This window comes from Ceratina calcarata, unplaced genomic scaffold, assembly GCF_001652005.2.
Source record: "Ceratina calcarata isolate Rehan_Ccalc_2016 unplaced genomic scaffold, ASM165200v1 scaffold143, whole genome shotgun sequence".
Taxonomy (NCBI): domain Eukaryota; kingdom Metazoa; phylum Arthropoda; class Insecta; order Hymenoptera; family Apidae; genus Ceratina; species Ceratina calcarata.
In genome coordinates, this window is record NW_017135443.1 from 51,604 (window position 1) to 77,081 (window position 25,478).

The following is a 25,478-nucleotide window of genomic DNA, read 5'->3' on the forward strand; positions in this document are numbered from 1 at the left end:
TCGATGATTTATCATAAACGCCACTTTATTTATCTATGTACATAACTCTTATTAACGTTCCTAATGAATATTTATTAGGATTTAGTAGGACTTAGTGGACTGAACTTATATACATGTTTCAGTGTCATCGTAACGACACTCCCACCATTGTACCCTGACTCAAACGATACAAGAAGTCGTGCACTGATATTGAACACGCGGTATGCAGTGCGCGAAGAGAACTGCATTATAAAATATAAAGGAAAAAGTCTCTTATACGCATATTTAACATGTACATTGGATAATCCTAGACTTAATCTTATTCTTCTGGGAATTACAAAATAATTTATATCAGATACAGATGTCAGCAACGACGCTTGGTACTTTTTTCGAATTAAATTATTAAGGAAGATTACGAGGTTGATCGTTCCACCATACATTATAAAAATTATGTTTATAGTCTTGAGTTTGGAAGGAACAAAAAGCAAAACTGAAAAAGAACTTGTAGCAATGTCGATGAGTCAACTGGATATACGTTTATTTAAAAGATAAACAGAAGAAAATAGCAATTTTGTATAATGTTTGGCAAACTGATTTAAAAAAAGTGTCTTTCACTCTCTTCTTTCTGAATACGATAAGATACACGTAGATATTTTTGTTCACATACAAAAATAAGAACATACTTTTCTTCTATTCATAAAATAAACGATTCGGTTTCATGTTTTGAAACGAATCATACGTTTGCAGAAACAGACATACGATGCTTAATGACAATTAAAATAAACAGCTACAACAATCGAATGTTTCTTATTAATAATATGTGAACATACATGTTGAAAGAAATAGATCAAGTTGAAATAAACAAAACGCCGTTTATATATTTTTGTTACCGAAGTTCGAATAACGATCATTCCATTAGACGTTCTCTAACGTTTCCAAGCGTAAAACGTGTTACGATCCTTATTATAATGCTGGACCGTTCTTTCTCAGCGTAACGCAACGCGAACGAAACAAAAGAAACGGAAAGAACAGTTTGTTTGGAATCGGTACTATCCCACGATACGGCGACTAATAGTTTAACCCATTATTGGATATCATTGCAACAATTAACATGGTTTTTACGCACAATCTGCATACGAAAGCAATAGAGACGAAAATGCACGCATATTGTTTTTAATGTTCCTGTGTACACATGATCGCGTAGCGAGTTAGATACAGACATTTTATTATATATCACTTTGGTCCAACATTATCTTTCATTCGTTTCGCCTGGTTCAAACAGGAAATATTATTATAGTTCTCTTTCATGACATTCATTGCTTTCGACACGAAATTTTGAATAAGACGGAGCTGATACAGCTAGATTTTTTTCATACAATCAAGCGTCTGCACCTAACATCGTACCATCGTACGTGTAAATAAAGAAGAGAAGAGAGGAAAATCACGTTGAACTCTCGGAACAACCTTTCTTCCTATCTATACGTATAAGTGATTAAGAAGGAAAGCTGGGTTCAGTGCGCGCGCGTAATATATTTTCTTCACGCGGAAAATTCAGTCTTGAGGATTGTTAGGTAGCTCTGGTACGATTTGATCCTGACACGAGGATCTGCTGGACGCGGTGCATACTCGCAATGGTTTCGCCAGCCACGGATGCCTCGGCACATCCTCCGCGTACGGCCTCTCGGACGGTTCCTTTCTCAGTAACGAGCGGATGAGACAACGGGCGCGCGGGCTCAGTCCTTCTGGAACCGCGAACTGTCCGCGCGAGATCTTCGCGAACAGAGACGCGTGTTCGGCGTCGTTGAACGGGTACCGGCCGACCAGCATGGTGTAAAGGAGCACGCCTAGAGACCAGATGTCAGCCGCCTTACCGGAATAGGCTTGACCCGATCGAAGTACTTCCGGCGCCACATAAGCTGGGCAACCTCGTCGGTCCGTCAACTTGTCGTCGCCGCCTTCGACGATCACCGCGTCCTCAAGACTCTCCAGACGAAGTCGAGTTCTAAAAAACAGAAGAAATGCGTGAACGTTAAGTTTTTCGATTATAAAAGAGAAGCTGTCTGACGTACTTGCAACATTTTATCCGAGTATAAATACAGACTAGAACTGATGGTTACGATAGATTTGGCAAGAGGCAGTAAATTTTGCAAAGCGAACAACGAAGTTGGCGTTTACTTGACGTATTCGTATGTTTCCGGAGAATTTAACGAAAACACGATGATTCGTTTTACTGTACGTGCACGCTTAGCGAATGCGTCATCTTCGAAGAATAAACTGAGAGTACCGTCCAATTCTCGCGCTGACTCGCATCATCGGCCGAATGATTTATATAAAACGAACTCGACGTCTTCTTGAAACGGCGGCGACAGCCGGAGAAAAGGGGTAAAGAGACGCCGCTGACCCGCTCAGCGAGTGCAACCTTTTACGTTCGAAGTATTTTCAATTTAGCAACATAGGACGACATCGTGATTGAGACATCGTGCTGTAACGAGGCGTCGTGGAACGAGCCACAACGAAAGCACTGGTGAAAGAAAGGAGTACTGGCTAGCGTGTGTGTATACATACATAGATACGCGCGCGCGCGTATAGTTGATCAACCTGCAACGCGGAAGTCATGGAACGCGTGTACGTAATATTCTCGATTCTTGAGTAACTACAAGCTTTCCACGATGCTCCTTCCCACATCGATTACTGTACCCGATCGATAATACGCAACCGCCCGAGGAAGCTTTCTTCTTCCTCTCGTCTCTTTATAATTTCCCGTACTAGTTGCGTTCTTTCATTCTGTTTATCTTCCTCCTTTTTATCACAGACCTTGTTTAAATTTGTCATGAGGAAAATCATTCGAGTTTCGAACAGGGTCGATGTAAATTTTATCAATTGTTACACTTATAAATAATCCGTTGCTCAAATGCCAGTGCGGATTAAATGTCGTCCATAATATTAAGCCACGAAGGAGAGGAAATTCAAAATTAAATATATTGCCAACAGTAACGTTCTTAGAATACATTTAATACAGATTGGCGATAGTGCGTGTACGTAATATTCTCTGGGTCTTGAGTAACGTTTCGAGCTCTCTACCGACGATGCCCCGCCGGCCGAGACATTTGCTCGATATGCGATGTCGTAATCGCGTTTGGGAAGTGCACACGCGCGGAGACGAGAAACTGTAAATGATGCCACTATCAATCATTTCAAAAGACAATGTGTAAGGAATAATCAATTGAAATTATCTACAGGCACTATTTCGTAACCAACATTTTTTGGCCCCTAATACAATATGAATACAAGGCATAATATGAATCTAGTTATCTTATAACAATGAATTAAAGAAAGAATTGGTTTTCCAAAAGAAAAAAAAGCGAACGAAATAAGAGGACACGATCTTGAAAAAACCGAACGAGTGTCAACGGCCTCGAGTGTCAGTTTCCTAGAAGCAATCCGGTTTCATCCGTTTCGAGCGACTCGGCACACGTTTTCCAATTTGGACGCACGAAGATTGGGCCAGCGTACAGCTTTCTTCGCAAACTTTCACTCGTAAGCAAACGACGACGACTCCTACGACAGGCTGCTGAGTTCAAGAACCTCGTGTTGCGCGTATAGTAAATTCTAGCACGGTGATTTCCTGCGAAGATACACACGTAGATATCTATATATGTCGATGATTTCGAGATTGAATAAGCAGTAACTTTAGAATCCCACGAATTACGGGGTGTGATAGTAACGAAAAGAATTTCTCTGATTGATTATTATCCTATTTGATAGGAATCGAACATTAATAGTTCAGAACGATTTCCGAATGATTTCCGGTATGAAACAAATTATTGTTTCCGATATCGACCGATATCTGCTGTGCATCTGTTTTTATATTATTAGTTATCTTGTCGAGGCACTTGAAGTTCTTGAGAAGGCACATCCGGGAAATCGTTGATTAGATAGGTCGGAGAAACGTAAAAAGGGACGACAAAAACCTCAAGGATTCCGATGGAAATTAATTTATCGATGGTGATCTATTCATCCATGCACGTTACGAAGGAGAACGAGGTGGAAACACGGCAGACGAGACAAAAAGAGCCGAAGTGTCAAGGACCTTGGTGCCAATGAATTTTATACACGCGATACTAAACACCAGAATTAGACACGAGGAGGAGAAGCCAAACACTGATGCACACGCATCGTACCGATGTTCGGGGTACGTAGATAGTACATGCTTCACCGATGGATAAAGATCTTCGCTTATAAGGATATTGCCACGTATCTGTCCGCGTCATCGCAAGCTGTGTCATGCGTGTATGTATGTATATACGTGGCAATAATCGTGCGATGCGAACGCTTAAAAAGGAACAAGCGTCTCGGCGCCGTGAAGGACAGAATGTTCAAGTATTATTGACAGTGACAATGGGTTAACCCAGCAGTTTCCAACCTTTATGCTACTACGCCTCCCTAAAACGAATTTTTTTCCGCGTCCCCCTATCTTTTAATTGATATAATAATAGACACGTTTTAAATAATAATAACTTTATTACAAAAAATACTGAAAACCACAATTAATAGAATAAAGCAAAGTTTTGTTATAACAATACGAACATGCATATTTTTAAGATCTTCCGCTTCGGATAATTTTTTAATAGGAATTAAATGAATATATAAAACACTATCGCGGATCGTGACACCATCATCGAACATGGGCCAAATGGGACAAGGAAAATGCAATGTTCTGCTCTGTCGCTATGATATGTAATACTTTTTGTTGAAGATAAAAGAAAATGTTGCGAAGAAAGGCAATATAAATCTGAGGTTGGAGGAAACACCAAGGATATTTGCATAAGCGCGATTGCAGTAAGATACAAGGATAGTTACGTATTGGTATTGCACACCGGAACTATCGTAATTATATTTGTAACAAAACGTCTGACAGAGAACCGCTGTATATCTATCGCTTGCATTTCTAATGGCACTTTTGAACGGAAGTATTCATACTGAAAGAACGTCAGGCTGAAGAAGATAAGAAACTTGTTTCTTATTCATTTTTTAATCAGTTAATTCCTATGAAAACTAAACTGAGCTGTGTTCCGATAATATGGTAGTTTCATGACTCAAACGAAAAATAGAGACATCCTCTTTAATTTCATAATCTCACGAAAATGTGTTGCATAAATACTAACGAAATGTAATTGACCGAGTATCTAATTATTATCAGAGTAGACGTAATAAAACAGGAACACACGTTCGTTGTTCTGTTCATAGTGAGCTCCAAAAAACATCTAGCGACCGGGGTCAACGTGCATTTAGCACGACTCTAAATACATAATGCAATCTCGTGCGCCGCGCGCGGGGAGATATTGTCCGCGCCTGGACGTCGACAAGTTTCTGGGAGAGGTGGAACGAGCCACGCGTTTCCTAATTATACCAGCATTTCAAAATCTTCCTAGTCGATGAACCAATATGCTTTTCTGGCTTGCAACATTCCCTGTGCCCGCTCCTCTACCGTCGCCGCCGCCACCGCCTCCTTCCTCGGCGCGCGGTGCAGTGTGTAGTATGTATCTCGGTGATCTTTCCTTCTCGCTTCGCCTTATTCTTGCGCGCGGGAGCAACTCACCGAGCAGCAGGAATGCGAGCGCAACACGCGCGATTGGCCAACGCCGAATCGACACCGCGCTACAACACGTGGCAGTGGCGCGGTAGCTTTCTCGTTCTCTCGGCCTTTATCGCTCCACACGTTGTACACAGCGTGTACAAGACAGAGAGACACTTATAACAGAATCCCACGTTAAGTGTCGCAACAAAATTTCAGAACCTGAACTTTACAAACTATCGTAATGGACCAAAGCTAAACCAGATTCAACGATCTCCGATATTGTTTCCAACCCAGTCGATCGCGATTTGGATAACATTTTTAAGTCACATAGATGATAGCGCCAGGTTTAAAGAGCTAGTCACGTGATGTTTTCAACATTTGTTGAAAAATTTTTGATGTCTTTTGCTCTGTCTTACCAATAGCACGGCAGAAACAAGGGATTCGCGGGACTAAATTTCTCGTCCTCATATAGTAAGATTTTTTTATCGTCAAGTATCTCTTTGGAAGGAGGAAAGACAAATCTGACGTGCTCTGACATTATGTCTCATCGCGCAGGGACGCAGTTTAGTCCCTTAAAGTGAGACATCCTACGTATGTACACATGACCGGTTGCCCTCGAGGTCCAACCGCCGCCGCGAGGAACTGGCGTGTAGCTGCGTGGTGTATTTACCGCACAAACGGTCACGTTCAACCGCGAGAACACGCCTAGAGAATAACTCGCCGCACTGTAGTATGGCACCTGGCGTGGTCTGGTGTGCCGTGATCCGTTCATTCCATGAATTCATTTCGTTTATATGTATTCGTACGTAACAGTACGTATATGCATGATCGAGACGCCACCCTTCCTATGTCACGATATGCGAAAAGATCGTGAAATTCGAGCTTCACGTGGTGCGTTAACAATAGAAGACCAGTCTATTTCACAGTGTAAGATCAATAACGTGTAATCTGGTAGGCAAGCGAAGATAGTAGCTGCTTCGGAAGGAATTGGAATAATCTATACGTATAATGTATGTACATGTATACATTTAGGCTTTTATGGCACTAGCTTGAAACTTTATGTGCTGCAATTGTATGGATTCACAACAGAACATTTATACAAGATATTACGAGAGCATAGCTGAAGACTGAATACAAATATGGTCGTTTCTTGTTAATTTTGAATGATTATATTGGCTATTTTCATCATTCTACGAAGAAGAAAAGTAGAGTTTTAATCGAGGAAAATGTTGGAATTAAACTGCACCTTATGTTTCGACGCAAAAATACAGACCTGTTCCTTCGGAATTCGAGTTACAATGTGTTACGGAACATCGATTGTAAATGGAAACGACATTTTTACTGAGAATTATCAGACATTGGAATCTAACGTGAATCAGTAATAGAGTTTCAACGGTGACAACGACCTATCGAATTCGCAATTGCAATAAATAATCCTAGGTCGGATAAAAACAAGAAAATAGAACGGAATTCATTAAGTGTCCAAGGGTTGCGTATTGTGTATCGATCAGTGAAGGGGAAATTAATTCATGTAGGTGTGGAAGTACTTCTTTGCCAAGATAGTATACCTTCTGCGTAATCGACGTAAAAGAATTACAGGCGAATATGGAAATGAAATGAATACGAACTGGTTTTTCATGGCTATCCGATACTTAAGAAGTGCTCTTTCACTCGCTTTGAAAATGCCATAAACTCTATGCGGGCGTAACGTATAGTTAATAATGCAATCAAATTAGCAACAAGCTTGTCATATCGAGACACATATGTTTTACCATCAATTCAAAGCTTGTAAAATCGTTTGTAACTAAGATCCTTAGAGGCATTCGATCCTTCCATACTTGACAACTGTTCTTTCAAAAGGATCTTATAATTACGTATATCGGAACGCAATTTCAGATATGTAATTGTATTATATCTTTTGTGATTTATTTTTTATTAAGTATCTTCTGTGATTTGCGTCAACTCACCTCGCTTCGTCGGCAAAGACGAATTTCCTGAGCTTTAGGTCTCTGAGCACGACTCCATACTCGTGACACGTGGCTACGGCCCTGGCCGCTTGCCGGAAGAGCCGCCTCGCCTCCGGTTCCCGTAGTCTCCTACGTGCTCTTACGTAGGCGTGCAGGTCACCGTGATGGCCCTCAAGCAGGAGATATCGCCGACTCCCGGGTCCACCCACCACACCTGCGATCCCGCTGGCTGCTCCGGTGCCCTCTAATCGAATGTGAGCTTGCAGCAGCGCTTTGCAACCTTTATCGCCCACGGTTAATGCCTAACATTTGAGAAAAGTTCTACATTAGACAGCTGAAATCATATTGTTGCGTAATAATAAAATAATAAAATAATAAAAACATATGTAAATAACTGATTTATGTATATTCTCTCAGAAAATAAAAATCAAATTATAGTATTTATTTTATTAATGGACTGCTGTATCAAATGCACTTTATGTAAATTCCTTCCGGATTTTAATATTGAATGGATTATCGTACACAAAGAATGATTGCAAAGAAAGGAAGCGCCCTTTAAGGAGCAAATATCATATGAAACGCAGCACGTTCTCAATAGTATGCGCAATATCTGCCATTGTGCTAGATGCTAGATAATTGTACGTTAGCATTGACCAGTTAATACGGATATCCGCGACGAGCAGACAATACAAATATCCGGATCCCGGCCACTTTACCAACGCGTATTCTCGCGTTTCTTATAGAATTATATGGGTAGATTTTTTCCATTTCTAATTGAGCAATCTGCTTTCATTTTGAACTAGTTAATTTGTTTAACTGTAACGTTTTAGTGTTGCAAAACGTTCGTTTTATTATTGTCTGCCTATCAATTATTTTTTATTACCAACTGATTCGTAATCAATAGGTAATCTGCAATTAAGAAAATCAAGTGATCCAACGAATGATTGTCGATACTATTCTCTCATGAAGCGTATCGTAGTGATAAACTTCCAAGCATTAAAATTAATAATTTCATTTCTGAGTGGCAGGAAAGGATTATTATACCACTCAAAAAGATATTAATAATATAGTTGTATTTCTAATTGATTTTCTAAATGATTTACTCGATATGTTTATCATACATATAAAATGTTAATAACATTTTGATCACAACTGGTGTTCATGTTCTAAATGCGATTTTCGATTTTGTTGGGAATTGGAGAGGATATGAACTGATTGCTAAATTACAGATTTGATGCATTTATAGAAAAATTATGCACTGTATCTCAGACTGCACGACTTCTCTCTGTATAAAAATAGACAAAAACATGAAATAAAGACCAAATATCACAAATATTTTATTTAATATAAAAATGTGCAATCTAGTTATAAGATAATTCGACGAAAATTTGATTTTAAGTATCTTAAGAGTAATAATCGATCTGTACCGGGACGATTTCGTAAAGAACGCAGGCGCCCTTATTAAACCAATGGGACTTGAGTTTCGAAATCGTGTCAAGTTTCGACACGCGAGATGAACGGCCGGACGAACAAAGTTTCAAAAGTAGCCAAGAGTTCGTCTGTTCCCTCAGTGACCCATTTTATAAAGCCGTTTTATACGTTATTGCGAGGTTTTTGTCATTTGTTTGGTCGACGTTAGCTATGCGTTCACCCGCTAAATTGTAAGCATTCTCAGAAGCTTACTGGCAAAGAGAATTATCTTGTAATTGAATTTATTATCTCAAGTACTTAACATACGGGTATCGATCACCATATCAAATATTTACGGTCTTCTTTTTACTGGAAAATCCAATATTTAATTGCTTTTGACTCGTTTCGTCACGGGCCTAACGCAACAGACTTTTTCACAAGACCCCTCAAATTTGTCTTTCGATTGCGACACAATTTCTTTTCTGTTAGGTACCGTTTCGTTACACACAGGTCCAACGATCCGAAAGACCTTGAAAAGAAACGAAATTACTTTGCTCTTTGTGCCTCTAATCGTTAAAATAAACACCAAACAAATCTTTTCGACAAGGAAATTGAGAAGTATCGCTTTGTATTCCAACAGACTTCCAACGAAGGAATTGCTACATGCTTTCCATAGAATTCTTATAAAAATTGACTTTTCTTTACAAAATTCGCCGCGCGATTCTATTCGATTGCGTCACATTATTCAGTTTGTCGTACACTCGTGCAGATTGATGTAATTTTTTTCGGAATACATGTGTATTTCCAGGCCGACGAAAATTAATCAGTGAATTTAAGATAACAATTTAAGAAACAAGAGTCGATTGTGTAAAATAAAAATATTTCATTCAAACGGAAATGTTTTTAACCCTGATACAACCTTATCTATGAATCAGAGTGAAAACTATCTACGAGATGTGTTGCTTGATCCTAAATAATGACTTCATTCTACATATATCGCGAGAGCTATTAAGACGTCATTCCTAGATTACGGAATTTTCTGTATTAGTAGATCTTCTATTTATCTAACTGACATTATGGAAAATACTACATGTTTTACAGGTTGTTTCTTCCTGGGACTTCATTACGACTAGTTTCAACTATTTCTTGTTTTTAACCGATTACAATTGAACGAGGGTATTCCGTTTAAAATGTACCCCTGTATCTTAAAAATGACTTACCGATTATAACCGTACAAAATGTGCGAGGAATGCGAGAAGTATTGACAACACTTGTACGTGCTGTTCTCTTCTTTTTAAATTTTTTATAGTCGGATTTTATTTTTCTTAACTTATTCTTAACGGCGACCTAAATATTTGTTGATGTAAGGGCGAAAAGTAATTTTTTTTTGGAGTCTTATTTTCAGCCAATTTAGTGAACAACATTGACTCTCTTATCACACAGATACGGAGTATAGTGCCTTAACAAGTATATGGATGAATTTTTCTTAACTTATTCTTAACGGCGACCTAAATATTTGTTGATGTAAGGGCGAAAAGTAATTTTTTTTTGGAGTCTTATTTTCAGCCAATTTAGTGAACAACATTGACTCTCTTATCACACAGATACGGAGTATAGTGCCTTAACAAGTATATGGATGTGAATGTTGAGTAGATGCAACGAAATTATTGTATATACATAGATTTCTCTTAAATACTCTTTCGTCGGAAAGGTGAATCGTATAATCATCAATTAAATTAAAACGACCCCAGCATTAAAAACGATTATGAATAACGGGTAAAGCATCGATATACGTATACGTACATAGCTAATAACGGCGAGGTGAGGCAAGGTGCGATGTTGTATTTGTTTGCTCGGTGATGTAAGTGGCACATTGTATAACATGACGATTGTAAAATGTTAATGGAAACGAAGCAGCTGCTGGTCTCCTCACTCCTCTCTCCGTATACGGAAAGGGTTACGCGGCGCCTTTTCGTCTGTTGAACGTCGGGATTATTAGAGGATCTGCGCGCGATTTCCGTGTACAACCACTGTCGCGACACTGTCTACGATTATTTCTGAGAAGAGAGATAAAGGTATTGATAGTGATTGTGACACGCTTGCAGCGAAAACCGAGTTTACTTATGAATTACGTGTTTATGAACTTGATTTAACTCTTTTTAGATATATAGGAAAAGAGAACTTTGAGAAAATTGGTTACGTTGATGACATCGCCAACGATTGTGGACGCTTCGACGGCCTCGAACATTATATAGCAAACCGTTAGGATTCGACGTATAATAATAAGAAAACAATATACATCTACATTATAACATTCAAGCAAACAATGTAATCTGTACAAGCTAATGATGTAACAATTATTTGTATGAAAGCAATATATCTTTCATACATCACGTAAATGTACTGTATTGTAAAATAATTCCTGTATAGAAGAAAAAAGCAGTTGTTCTGCTGGAAGAATTCAGACAACTGCACTGTCTGCATGTGCTGTTGTTCCGGTAAACGTTATTCTAACAATACACCTTAACAAAGGTATTTTTAATTCACGCTGTTTACGCTCTCACATATATTAATCACTAATAGATTGTTTTAATGCCTCGTTATCTAATCCCTTCCATAATCGTCATTATTGATATGCGTCGAAAACAAGAATAGTACGCTGATTCTGTTATAAATGAGCCTCTTTAAAAATAGATTATACGTAAAATCTTAAGGATGTTCCAGCTATATAATCTCTGAAAAAAATTATGCATATTCTAATTCTTGCATGCGAGTTTAATATGATAATATCTGGTTATTTTAAAAATTTTAGGAATGTACCATTATTTTAACATGTGGTCAACCTTATTGCGCTATGTATATCTTTCATTGACATTGTAATGGCAAAATCTTTTTATTTTGTCTTAACTGTACAAAAGATAATAAAATGCTGAACAATCCACATTTTCCAAGCACGCGATCGCAACACTTTCTAACGCGATAAGTAATTCAATTGAAATTTCTAGCGCGCACCGTTTTTACGTCGCACGCTATGTATACCTAACGCCACCCGGAAGATTGGTCGCATAACAAAATGCACGAAAACCTCAAATAAATTACTTCGAATTATAGCAACGAGTTACGCCAACAACCTCAAACGGTTTTATACATATAGCGGAAGCAACGGTTGCATGATCGGTTACGTGCCACGTGTTGTCTAAAACAGTGGTTCTCAGCACAATATAAAACGATCTTTTCTCATCTACACTGGAACATGTATGATAGAGTTATTAAGTCTTGAAAAAATTGCTTGTATTTGCACGGTGCGAAATCCGCATAATTTTTAGTAATGATTCAGAATTCTGTCGCGGAAAATCTCGTGCACTCTCATTCCTTTTTCGTTCAGTAGGGACGTAAACGTACGACCTTTGCGATTCCGAGATCGTTAATACCATGAGCGATTGCAAGATTTTATAAAGGCCATTGTGTGTGATTACAACAAAGCTAACAACTGTTAAAGATACTAAGTCTTAAAGGATTAAGAGAATGATCCATTAACGTTGTCTTATTTAAAACTCATGTCATCGCCAACTAAGTCATCCTACGTAAACTTTTGAGAAAAAAATCGCTTCGACGTGTGTAAATACCTCTATGATACCTTCAGGGTTTACGAGTACAAGGAAATTATACAGAGTACAATAGAATGGAATATTAGCTGAACACTGGGAATCGGAGCTGTTTCAATCATGATGTGGATTAAATTGACATAAATCAACGCTTGACATTTATGTTGAACAAACATCCTTCACGAGAAAATATTGCGATAAATTAGCTATGCAAGAATTATCTACGCGATCGGTTCTTTCGATTGTCTATATATATTTGATACGTATCCTTGAATTACCTACGATCGTTCTTGTTTCTTAGGAAACAAAAACTATTAACGATAAATATGGTCGAATCTTTTAAAGCGATGAAACAAATAGTAACATATCGTGATATCGATGATTCACGAGGCCAATTAAATAGAATATTCCCAGAGACTTTGAAGTCCTTTTCGAGTCGGAAATAATAATAATACGTTTCGAAGGTGATACGTTCTGCAACGTCAACGCCAAGATTCGCGTTCTTAAAACAGGCAACGTTCATTAGAAATGCAACAACTATGGGATTTAATTGCAAGAAATGCGGTGAAGGTTGACGCAAAAACATTTTCTGAACAACTTTTCTCAGAGAGTGACACACGCGTTCCTACCAATGAATCTTATTGCAATCCATTGACAATGGAAATAACAGTTGCTCGCCTCGCGAGAAGAAACACCGGATACTGGAGAGGATCCGCTACTTTTTCCTGCAGACCGTATCTACAGACACGCTCTAAAAAGTATGATCTCTCTGCAGAAAATACGTAACTGTCACTAGCTGTTCTCGATATCATTTCTCGCAAAGCCATTAGTATACACACAGTGAGAGCAATTCGTATGAACGCAACTTTGAAAGTTAATGATTTTCCTGCTTATTTGAAAATAAAGGTCAAATAATGTAGTCACTATGGTGTATTTCATTTCTTTAACCATTGCTATACAGAGAACCGATGCTAAAAGGAAACATATATTTTGCTCACAGTATATTCAAACGTGTAAATCGTTTCCTGATCAGATTCTACATTTTATGTTCTTGAATTCATTTAAACCTATTTTGTAAGATTACCTCCGAATGCCATCGAACGTCTAATCGCTACTATTACAACAGATTACAAACGTTTACGAAGCTATGATTATGAATATATGATTAACATTGACTACTAAACATGTTGATGCAAGTATTGCCTGTTAAATAATATTGTACGATCGACTTTTCATTCAAAATTAATAATACGAAACAAATTATATATTGCGATCCAGTATTACGAATCTATAGCATCGGCCAATAATGCTTTGAACCGTTCACATTTGACATGAATCGAAGACGAAATAAGCCCGCGAGCGACAGTTTAGAAAGGTGATTTTCATCGATACAACTGTGTAAACTTTTATTGAACGTGTTTCTGCACGTTGTTGCACACCTGCCTCCGAGACTCTTACGTGACACATATCCTGGAGGAAGGATGCGTTTGTTTCATCAAGGATAAAATGACCAAACGTGTTTCGAAATCGGCTTCCCGACTCTTTTTCTTCGTCAACTGCGTCTCGAGAAATCTCGCGCATTGGGATACGATGTCATTTTGCGATTATTCCGAAATCCTGCTTTGGTTCAGTTTCTTATCAAGGCCATTTGAAGTGGTACTTTTTTTGTAACAAATTGTATTCACATGTTTTGCACTGTCCGTTAAGTGATACATGAAAAAAAAGATGGTTCAATGCCGTGGATGCTTATTTCTATTTTGATACAGAAACTGAATATGTACGTGATGGCATATCACATTCTATTGTTCGAGATTGCATTACTGTTGTGTCTTTACGTTACTACGAAATGATACGGATAACAATTTTTAGCCGCCTGCATTACTTCCATTTACTCCGGCGTTACTTATACGTGTTGCAATGATGCAGATAAAACAAGTGATCCGAATTTCTAATAAAACGTTTGAGTCGATTGAATGAAAAAGGTTACAACTTTTAACTACGTAATACTTTTATCGTACCGTATTACGTTAAGATTCTTACATAACATAGATCAAGTTAAGAGTTTAAGATTATGTACATATCGTTTTCTATAAATTCCCAAGAGCTATGAATAGCATTAAATGAATTAAAAAAAATTAAAGTTTATTACAATTATGTATTAATAAATTGAAGCATCAGCGGCCATACGTCGTATGGAACTATGATTTTGCGGTTTCGTACACCTTATGTCGTAGAGGCTCTTCTTATCTCGTTCCTTAATTCATATATACCAATGCAGAGTGTCATATTACAAGATAAATCGAACTTTGACTGTCAACGTTTAGTAAAAAATGACTTTTTGCAAGTGAACGTATATTATCCAAGAAATGTAAAAACCGTGAGTAGGAACTACGGCAAACCAACACCGGTCGACAGAAATTTTCTAATGTTTATCCTACGCGAAGCGTTAGGCACAATAGTGTATAAAATATGGCGTCCGATTACGTATCAAAATAATTGAAGAATCGGTAGGAACGGTAGAAACTAGAAGAAGCTTACCTTTGCGACGAGATGTTGGCCAGTGTGAACATCGACGCATCGATAGAGAGTGCTTCCTTCAGCCGGTCCAAGGAGTAAATACCGATCAGCGAGAATGGTCGGACCGTGATGATCGGTAGGCACTGGTTCATAACTAGGGAAGACAACCGGTGGCACAGAGCTCGTCTCGTCGCTCGTCGGCTGTTGACTGATGTCCTGATTATTGTTCGGACTGAACAGGAACTTTCCATTGTTGGAACGAGCCACTTGCTGATGAAAAGAATGCTGTTGCCTGATGGCAGCCGTCACTCTCATATTGTGCCGTTTTCACACACGCACTGTGTTTTACACTCGTGACAACACTTAGCGCCTGGCTTTCCGTTACCTTCTTCCTTTTTGAAACAGCGTCCACTGTAGTTTCAGACGCGTCGAATGAAGCACTGAGTTCGGTTAATCGAAATTCTTAAAAATGACTCGTAGTTATTGTCAATGGACCGTTAAAGTAGAGAATCTTTTTATTTTTGTTTTCTTTTTGAACACACTTTCACGTCACAAGATTTACCGAACACGGTAGTCTGCGACGATTTATCGGATTGTAACGGGGCCGATTTGCACGCTTTTTTTAAGCTCTATCGGTAATACAAACACGACGTGTATAGCTACGTATTTAATTAATATTTAGGTAAGAATATCACTTGTGCTCGGGCCCACGCAGCGTTGCTTCGTTTACCGCTGGGTCCTTGGACGGAGATCTTCGTGGGTAATAGTCGATCACTCTTTACGAGAAAGCTCTGCGACAAACAATAAAGAAAAAGATGATTTACGTGAGACGAAACTCCACAATGCAATTCAGTGAATTTTGGCCCAACATACACACATACGGTCTTCGCTTGTTACATACCGCTAAAGAGGACGTGTATTTGTTTATGTAAGACCAAAATCAAAAGTTAGGCTTATACGCAAAAAACTGCATAACATACATAAACTGCATAATGTAGACAAACAGTGGTTGTACAACGCGATAAATATGTCGTTATAAACGCTAAATAATGTAACGTTCCGCGAAAATTGCTATAAAACGTACTTAAATTCTGAGAAAATATAACATCGTTGAATCATACGGGTTCGTAATAGGATTCCGTTCATTAACTCTATGTGATTCACGGATCATTTCAAAAGACGACGATATTTCGACACTCGTCCTGCCTCGTGCGCAATTTCTATAGAGAAGGGGACAACAGTAAGGTCAGGGATATGGCTGTGTGTAAAGCGGCCGTTGCGCTGCACGTTCGGTTCTCGTCCAGCAAAGGAAACTGAGTCGCAGAAAAATGATGAAACGTGATGCAAGAAAATCTCGAGGGCATTAGTAATGTCGCTAATAATACGTGAATTTTGCTCGACCTTCTTCCTCTTTTCATCTACTTATACCTCGTTAAGTACGAGTTTGTAAATCGAATGTTTTGGTAACTACAAAATTGTCAGAAAATATTTTTAGATTTAATGTCATATCGTTCTATCACGAGTCCTTCCAAACAGTTATAATTTCGAGATGTGACCTCCTGTTCGCAAAGATTGGTTTCCAAATTATTATGCATAGAATACCATTGACGAAACTGAGCAATATGTAAATTCAATGTCCTTGATGTATGCAATCAGAGACTTGTTAATCAAGTTTGAAAATCCGCTTCGTTTTAAGTCGACTTCTCATAGAATCCGATTTACCGCGTACACATAACATTTATTCTGTTTGTAAACAGTACTCGGTGATTTCCACTGTGTTCTTTCCGGGAAAATGTTCGCGGTAGGATAATAATTAACCGTTACAGCCATTTAGAATCCGGATCGGATCAACGTATTCTCTTCGTGTTAATTCACCGCTTCGATAACTAAATAAAAACTGATTGCAAGGACCGGATTTTTAAGTTCGACTTTCTCGAAAACGATGCCTATACATATATTGTTTTATTTATTTCCTTATTTCTTCATAGAGAACTAATAATTGTTTGTACGTGTCACTCGATCATATTTGTGCTGGAAATGAAGACAAAATTCCAGGGTACAGATCCGTGTTTACTCTTCGCAACATGTATCCGCAATATTTCAAATTCTGGATTAGTGCTCTCAAGTAGCGCGGAGAAGTTAACGTCGTAAACAGAAAATATGATATTGGCTGGTAATCAGAGATTCGAATTTTTAATCTTACTCGACCGCTTGACTTCATTGCTTCTACAGAAATACAGTGTATCGATGCTAGCGAAATCGCGCCATACATATCTACGCACTTGCGCAAGACTAATACGAATTCCAAAAGTCAGGAATGTGTGTATCGGGATATGTGACTGCACACTTCGGCTACGTAATGGTGATCAAATGACCAGACACGATTGAAATTCATTTTCAATCAATAATTTGTACAGAGCATATCACGAAGCGAGTTGTATTCAACAAAATTGATTAATTCACAGTTCGGACCAAGGACAATTAATAACGAATAGTGTGAAGCAGTCAATGTTAAAATAGTGACTATATATTCATTTATTTATTTACTGAATTGCATCACTTATCTGCAACTGCGAAGCATTAATATACATTGTGTTTATTACCTGATATTAGATCTTATTTATTTCTACTAATTCCTAAATTAATATTTAGTATGATCTCTTTTCTTCTATGTTCTGATAAATTTACATACTGAAGTCAAACTTTTGGTATACCCAATGGAATCACATATTTCGATTAAGAAATATAACTTAAAGTTAATAACGTAGCTACAAGTGCGGGGGCCCCGGTGCTGGAAACTGGCGTACAATCTAAATGTAAGGTGTCCCCTATGCCCACGTTTATTGAATGAACGAGAATCTGACGAAATAGCTGACTCGTAATTAGCGAAGAATTGCGTGTACACGATAGCTGCGTGCCGAAACACGTATACGTACACGTTCGCACGCACACTAAGGTGTAGATAGCAGATATCCTTCGGTAAGGTCAAAATGGCGGAGTTCCACAGTTGTCACGGCAATATTGCGGGCACCGGTTGCATTAATAGCACGCGCGAATGTGACGCAATCCCGCGAAATAAATTGCCTAATACGTCCGCTCACGCAGTTCATGACTTTACGTCGATGGGTCGTGACAACTGTTTTCTTTAAACGACTGTCGACATGAACGAGGAAGAAACCACATGATAACAACGAATCGCAATCCTCGATAACAATCTCTCGGTTCGGGTGTTATTAGGTTGGTGCACAAGTTTAATTCTTTATAACTTATCAAGATGTTTGTTTGCATGGATTTGCTTTGACAATAGCCCTCAATTCATCGCTGTCACAACGTTGTCTGATCTCCGTTATGAAATTTTCTTGCGAGGTGCTTTGCGTTTCATTTTTTATTCTACAATAAAATCAATCGAACTTGCTCCATCTTCGATTTGACAAATAAAGAATAAGCTTGATACTTCATAGTAGTACATTAAAAGAAAGTAATCAATTGAAGCCTAATCTAACTAAGAACGACCACCTCAATTTTATAGCGATGAAAACCCCGTGTTTTTTGCACGAATCTAATAAAAATTGGATCTGTAATCCTTTCATAAAAAAAAAAAGTGTACAATCTATCGATTGTAATCGTACAATTGTGACAAGTAAACGACCGAAGGAGGCAAGCAGGGGTGCATATACTGATATCAGGGGCAAGCGCACCAAAGTAAATATACGATAGAACGACGAAGCTGACATCGATCCGGTACGTGTCGGTAATAATCACTGCACTTTGCACTATACTTGCGCGAAGCTGATACGCAAAGTATACGTACACACACACACACACTTCGTGATGCATCCTCTATTTTCTCCCTATATGTACAATATTCATATGTAGACCATCGTGGGATGAGCACGCAAGGGGATTACCTTTGTATGTTCTTCCTGTTGTCGCCGTACGTTCCTGAACGGGAGGCTGGGGCGGAGAAACTATCAGACGTAATCCGTAGTTTTCCCCCAAAGACGTTGTTGATTAACCGCCGTGCTCGAAAAACGTATTACTCCCGATGGTATTCACCGGATGTATCGGTTTTTCGAATAGCTTCGGATAAAACCTGGCCTTTTCTTCTAATCGGCACTACCTGTGATGGTCGTCGGTAGGTAGTCGAGAGAGGTGGTCTTCTTTCGATTGGTTTTTCACGGTTCTCGGCAATTTGTTTCCCGACCAGCCGTCGTTGTTACTGTTTCTCCTTCGTCGCGTAGGACAATTCAAGAGAAACAGGGAAACTTGGAAAGCTGAGCGGTTCACGAAACGTGCGGGAGACTATGGCGGTGAGATTTGTATCCCGCGCAACGGACGGTCCAACGTTTTGGGCCGGCCCTCCGCTCAGAAACGACGGCGGCAGCAGAACGAACAAGCACAGACCGATCGCGCCATTGTGCAGCAAACGACTGAAACCGAACGAAACGAAGCCACAGTCACCGTCTCGGCTTAACCCGATGCGAATCGGTGGTTATTTGGTGGGGTTGACGACTGATTGCGCATGCGTTTTCTATGGTCTTCACAGTATCGGCACAAGAGGATCATGCTTGCCGGTCCCGTTCGTGTGCTTCTCATGTTCGTAAAAACGTGATTCAAATTTCCGAAGACCAGGATTATACAAAGAACGACGAACCATTTTGCTTCGAATTTCCTACGTGAGTTTTTATTTTTTCTCATTCATTGAACATCAGTATGAATCGGATTCGAAGGAAACGTGTATTGTTTATCCTAAAAAGGAAAGAATTTTTTATCGTGAGCATTGAAAGCATAATTACTTAATTTCTACTAAAAGGAATATATAACTTTTAAAACCGGATAAAACTACGAATACGATGATTTCATCGTACCGTGTCAATCGCGTCATTGATTCAATGTTCCAGTGTCTCTTTTCCATTCATGTGCTTTGCATTATACTCTTGATTTGTGATACACATATGTAATTTGCTCTCGGAATATAATACACAGTAAAGTTATAGAGCGATGATACGGTGATGACGAAACATAATACTGAAAGGATTCCGTGAGATTAGTCTTTTTAAGAATAATGTGATAAGGGGGCCTGGTATATTGAAGATGCGCCACTGGCCACATCAGTGCGTACGTGGGCATACTAAACCGTGACACGCGGTCATACATGTAAATTATTGTATATTTACAGCAAACAGTCCCGCGATACTAATTATCTACCTCTATGTACATTAGATCATGTGCCTCTTATTATTATTAATTATGCAGTAGCAAAGTTTCCTTTGATATTTTTCACCTTTCGACACCAAATTGTGTTTGATCGTTAAAAATGTACATTCTACTGTAATAACTTTGAATAAAAGTTGATCTGCGAGGTCACACGATTTTGTTTTCTTTCATAATCGAAAAAAGGCATTCGACAGGGAGTAGACTGTTTCGAGACATTCGTTTCGCATTAATATCGTGCCCTTGACCTACCTTAACGTTCCTTAGCAACCGCGGGAGGCACGCTTTAAACAATCGGTGGCAACTAAGGGCACGTAACCTCACCCACGTACTCCGCTATGACCGTGAGAAAACGTATCATCGTTGGATGTACGTACTTTTTTTGTTGTGAAAAACGGGGTTGTGGTGGTATCCTTTAGTCATTTCTAGAAATACATTTAGCTTCGCGGTTTTCCTCTTTTTTGTGAGCATAATGGATGTGAACATCAGCAGGACGATAATAAATTACAGAATTTACATAATTTTTAAATAAAGAAATCAATTATTCTGTATGTAATTGTTTATCGTTGTTTTACTTAAATTAAATTTAATTTGTTGCTAATAATAAATCACATAGAAAAACTAGAAATCCTGCATATGAACTTCACAATAAAGAAGTCAGTTTTCTGTTACGTAATTTAAACAATTTATCTTTTTAAATAGCAAAATGAAAATATCGTAAAATTGATAAAAATATTAGAACATTCTGATAGTTTTACTCGAGAATGATACTTTAATGGGACAGTTACGTTCTACAAAATAATGCTAATAATAAATCACATAGAAAAACTAGAAATCCTGCATATGAACTTCACAATAAAGAAGTCAGTTTTCTGTTACGTAATTTAAACAATTTATCTTTTTAAATAGCAAAATGAAAATATCGTAAAATTGATAAAAATATTAGAACATTCTGATAGTTTTACTCGAGAATGATACTTTAATGGGACAGTTACGTTCTACAAAATATTTATTATACAGTGTATACTTGTGAACGTGTAAAAGAAAGGATACGACGTGAATTGCGTGGATCCATGGGGCCGAGCCCGAGCAGGCCTTCGAATTTCCAAATGAGCTTGGCCCCAGACCGGATATTGGCCAACCTAGTGCTTTTTTTTAACACACTCGATTCTGCCACTTACGTGGGTGCTGGTTGCTTCGTTTCGCGTTCCGATGATTCAAGCCGACCATGTATGTCAACAAAACTCGTGGTACGATGTATTCAAGAAACTGAGACAATAGTGCCAATTATCTGATATTTTAATAAAAAGAAATGACAATTTCACTATTTTAATTTATGGTCAGGGCAAGCTTAGGGGGAACTCGTTTGTATAGATCATCTTATTACATACGAATGAATTTAATTTAAAGAAATCATAATTGTAACATGAAATAATAAAATAAAACTGTCACGTTCTTTGTATTGTTATTACTGTACATATTCTCGATTCAGTTATCATTCGATTGAATGCAATTGATTTCGATAAAAATAATTGTAGAGGATTGATAATTCTTTTGCACCTATCGAGGTAAGGAGCGAATTTTTCCACATCGTGATTCGGACTGACAATGAGACAGATCAGACTAAAAGTGGAACTGTCTATCAAACCAAATTTAAACTCGATTAAGTGATTGCGAATTTCTTCTTTTTATCCTGTTTCTAATGACGATATCAAAATCACTTCTTTTTCAATTCACGCGCACGATCTTTTTGTCAGAGATTGCCGCAAAAATTTCGTCATTCAGCGGCCTAAAGTAGGCTCAAGGCTGACCGCTACGCACTTCACGGATATAATTCTGATATTATTCCGATAACTGTCTTCATTTTTTGGTATCTTATTCTTAGAAATTGATATATGTATAGTAGACTTTTTTAGATTCTTCTTTCCGTGTTTGCTACGAGTGCCTGCTCTTATCTTGCTTCCGGTACTATTGTCGATTTCCGGTGAATAATTTTAAATACATGGCCATGTTTTTGCGTATAGCGTTTATCAGTTGATTCCTTATCTTTTATCGTCACATTCTCCAAAAACGTTTCGTGGCATGACACGTTGTTTTATTACGTAGATAACTGAGGACAGATGATTTTGATCGTTCCGCGAAAGTTTTTTATTCAAAGTACAATCATTGTTCTGCTTAGCAGAGCCAAAACGGGAACACTGATAAAACCTGTATGCATGACATTTAATTTTGTATCTATTGTAAACGAAAGATTCACAAACAAAGCAGACGTGTACGAGTAGATTCCGTACACCATTATGATATATGTACATATAATGGTATGACAGAACGTGATTGCGAAAAGTTATGTTTAATTCAATACAAATAAACTCGATATCCTTCGTTCCTCGGTAATGATTTTCTTTTTCTAACTCAGTCTTTTTGCATTGTCGTTCATAAAGACATATTCGACAAACGTACTTCTCTTTAAGAGACAAATCGAATTCATTTCGTTCAAGTATTCTGCTAAAACAAAAGCGTACTTTGTGATTTTAAAATGCATAATTTCATCACCGGAGAGTAAAAAGCAGATCTCCGTGAATCCAGACACAGAAGAAGTTTTGATGATGACATAGTAAATGTGAGGTCATTGACTGACTGGATTGATAATCATCAATGGGCAGATGGGAAAAACATTGGACGGGTATACGTGACGCGCGTCATGCTGTCACCAATTGCTTGACCAGCTTTCGTATTGTAGATATACTTTTGCCCCGACTCATTCACGCGCCAGAAAGATTTGTCTGACTCAATTGTCTGACTCGAGTACCTACTCTCTAGCAATTATTCATCGATAAACATGAGTTGCTGACTCGTTTCACAAAACAATGGAGCTAGGTAATAAGTATACTATATGACCGGTGATTCGAAAATTTGTCGAACACGAAAGATTCGGAGAATTCATGCAACAAGTAAATAACTTCCGTTTTGGCATTACCGACATTTTCATTGAAACAATAATAATTTTATTATCATCGATGAATATACTGACCACTTTTTTCAATTTTGACTATTAACGCAACAAAACGTTTTCAATCGCTAATGATTTCCGATATGACGTGAGGAATTTTCATCCCGAGAATAATGACTAATCGCAGTTCTTCCAATGACATCAGACGTGATTGTTGCATATAGATAAAACGAGCTAGATTTCTTGATAAACGAAAGCTTTGTACGTAATGGGTTTTTGTTTTTAAATCGATAAATAACATTAGTACAGTAAAATCTTCATTACATAGACTAACTGGAGATAAACGTGTTCATACAAGAACATACACATAAATATAATAGAACAACAAGAGATTAGCACTAAAATTATATTTAATACAAAATTAAGTAAAACGAACATAATTTGTTTATAGATCATTTCTTACATACAGTATTCTTTCGATAAATGTGAAGTCGGGACCGAAAAGTCCCACTATATAATTTTGATTATGTTTATCCATATATGAAAAATGTGAATAATTCATTTTTTACTCTTTCATATAATTTTCTAAGTACGTATTATGCTTATTTCATATTAAATAAGTTTTATCTTAGGCAAGCAAATATGTAAACAGTTAGTGTATTTAGCATTATAGAAAATATACTGATTATATCATAGAATATTCAGATAACAGTGGTTCATATAATAGAATATTCACACGATAGGTGATCACATAACGGAGGTTCTACTGCATTAGCCGGCGTGATAAAGTTTATCTGTGTTGGGTTGATATAAATATGATTTCGTATTACATCTTACTATCAATATGGAGATACTTTATGCAAATATGAAAAATAAGATGTGCGTGTATGTAGATTAATAAAATTAGGAGACATATTTGCAAACTCTGTGATAAAGTTTATCTGTGTTCGAGTTGATGCAAATATGGTCTCGTGTTGCATCTTACTAAGGAAAAATTCTATTCGAAATTGCGTAAGATTCTATGCCGCAGTTCCTTTTATTTTCATTCTCTTTCATTAGAGAAGTTTATTCATTTATTCAATACACTAAGATTTAGAGAACAAACGTTCTAATTATCACAATAATTATGTTGCATCTTCTAATATAAATGCAATTTGTTTGTTACAAGTCTTGGTGAGATATAAATCATCTCTAATTAAATTATCCTGTGTTCAATTTGATTCAGAATGTAGGCAATGAAAAGGAACATGGTAGGTGATTTTCAAAATTAAAATTTAAAAGGAGAACAGTGTTTCATATGCACTAACCCAATACAATGGGTTTTAGTAATATAAAATTCTCCTTCACCCTCCCATTAAATCTTTGTCTCCAGAGACTCGTAATTGTTGTCAGCAATCACATCGAGAGTTTCACGACGATCATTGTTTCGCGACTTTCCGTGAGATTTTTTCGTAATGGACTGACATAAACGCAACGGTTAGCCAGCTGCGGACTGCGACCCAACGGGTATTCTCGTGGTAAACGAACCGGATGTACGATTACGCTCACGGCCAAAACTATTTTTGCGGATGCCTCATGAGACGGTCTGTTGTGGAGGAAAAAAGTAATGACGCAGGCAATCGTTGTCAAAAATTGTTACTTCCGGCGATTACAATCCCAGAGGGTTTCGTCGTCCAACTTGTGGGAATGATTGATATTAATCTCAAATTACTAAGATACAAATTAGGAAGCAATATGGGTAAAAATATAATGTATTGATAAACGGAATAAGATGTTGAGAATTTTTAATGATAGAAATATTTGCCACGCTTGTAGTCAATATTTTCTTATGAAATTTATCCATAATGCAGTATTAAAAGGAAGAATACACGAAAAGCAGATACATACTAAGTGTTTACTAATGAAAAATTTAAAGAAGGCGGATGTTAAACAATCTTCAGTTATTTATGATATTCGTGTACACCCAATTAACGAATAATTCACCAAACACGAAAGTTGATTATAAATTAAAAAATGCCTCTATCTTTCATATTAATAACCAAAACACATACAGAGATAAATGGTATGAAGAAAATCGTATTTCTATCGTACAGCAATAACGTAATCGTTTAAGAAAAAAAGCAAAAAATGTGCAAACGATATTAATATATAGTGAAGTCCAAAAATATTCGTACAGATTTTAAAATTGAATAATTTTTTTAATATTGGACTTAATCTCTCTAAATAAAACCTATAAAAAATGAATTCATTAACTTATG

General features: G+C 37.6%; 2 protein-coding genes across 5 annotated transcripts in view; one reads left to right on the plus strand and one right to left on the minus strand.

The window, feature by feature from the left end:
• On the minus strand, positions 1 to 19,533 carry trbl (tribbles pseudokinase 2). 2 transcript variants are annotated; one of them, XM_018033996.2, is made up of 4 exons: positions 18,965 to 19,533; positions 15,078 to 15,847; positions 7,525 to 7,826; positions 1 to 1,981 (listed from the first exon to the last, which is right to left on the minus strand). In XM_018033996.2, the coding sequence occupies exons 2-4, from the start codon at positions 15,369 to 15,371 to the stop codon at positions 1,531 to 1,533; spliced, it is 1,047 nt and encodes a 348-aa protein (XP_017889485.1). In that variant the 5' UTR covers positions 15,372 to 15,847; positions 18,965 to 19,533; the 3' UTR covers positions 1 to 1,530. The 2 variants fall into 2 exon arrangements, with proteins under 2 accessions (XP_017889485.1, XP_026674310.1); XM_026818509.1 differs by lacking the exon at positions 18,965 to 19,533 and adding an exon at positions 18,868 to 18,927.
• Positions 18,025 to 25,478, plus strand: part of LOC108630619 (putative RNA methyltransferase CG11342) — a 26,322-nt gene continuing 18,868 nt past the window's right edge. For 2 of the 3 annotated variants that reach the window (XM_026818527.1, XM_018034019.2), the window contains exon 1: positions 18,025 to 18,293. The gene's annotated coding sequence lies outside the window, so the exon portion shown is untranslated. Of the gene's footprint in view, positions 18,294 to 19,602; positions 19,733 to 25,478 lie in introns of all 3 variants that reach the window. The other variant, XM_018034010.2, reaches the window with a different exon arrangement.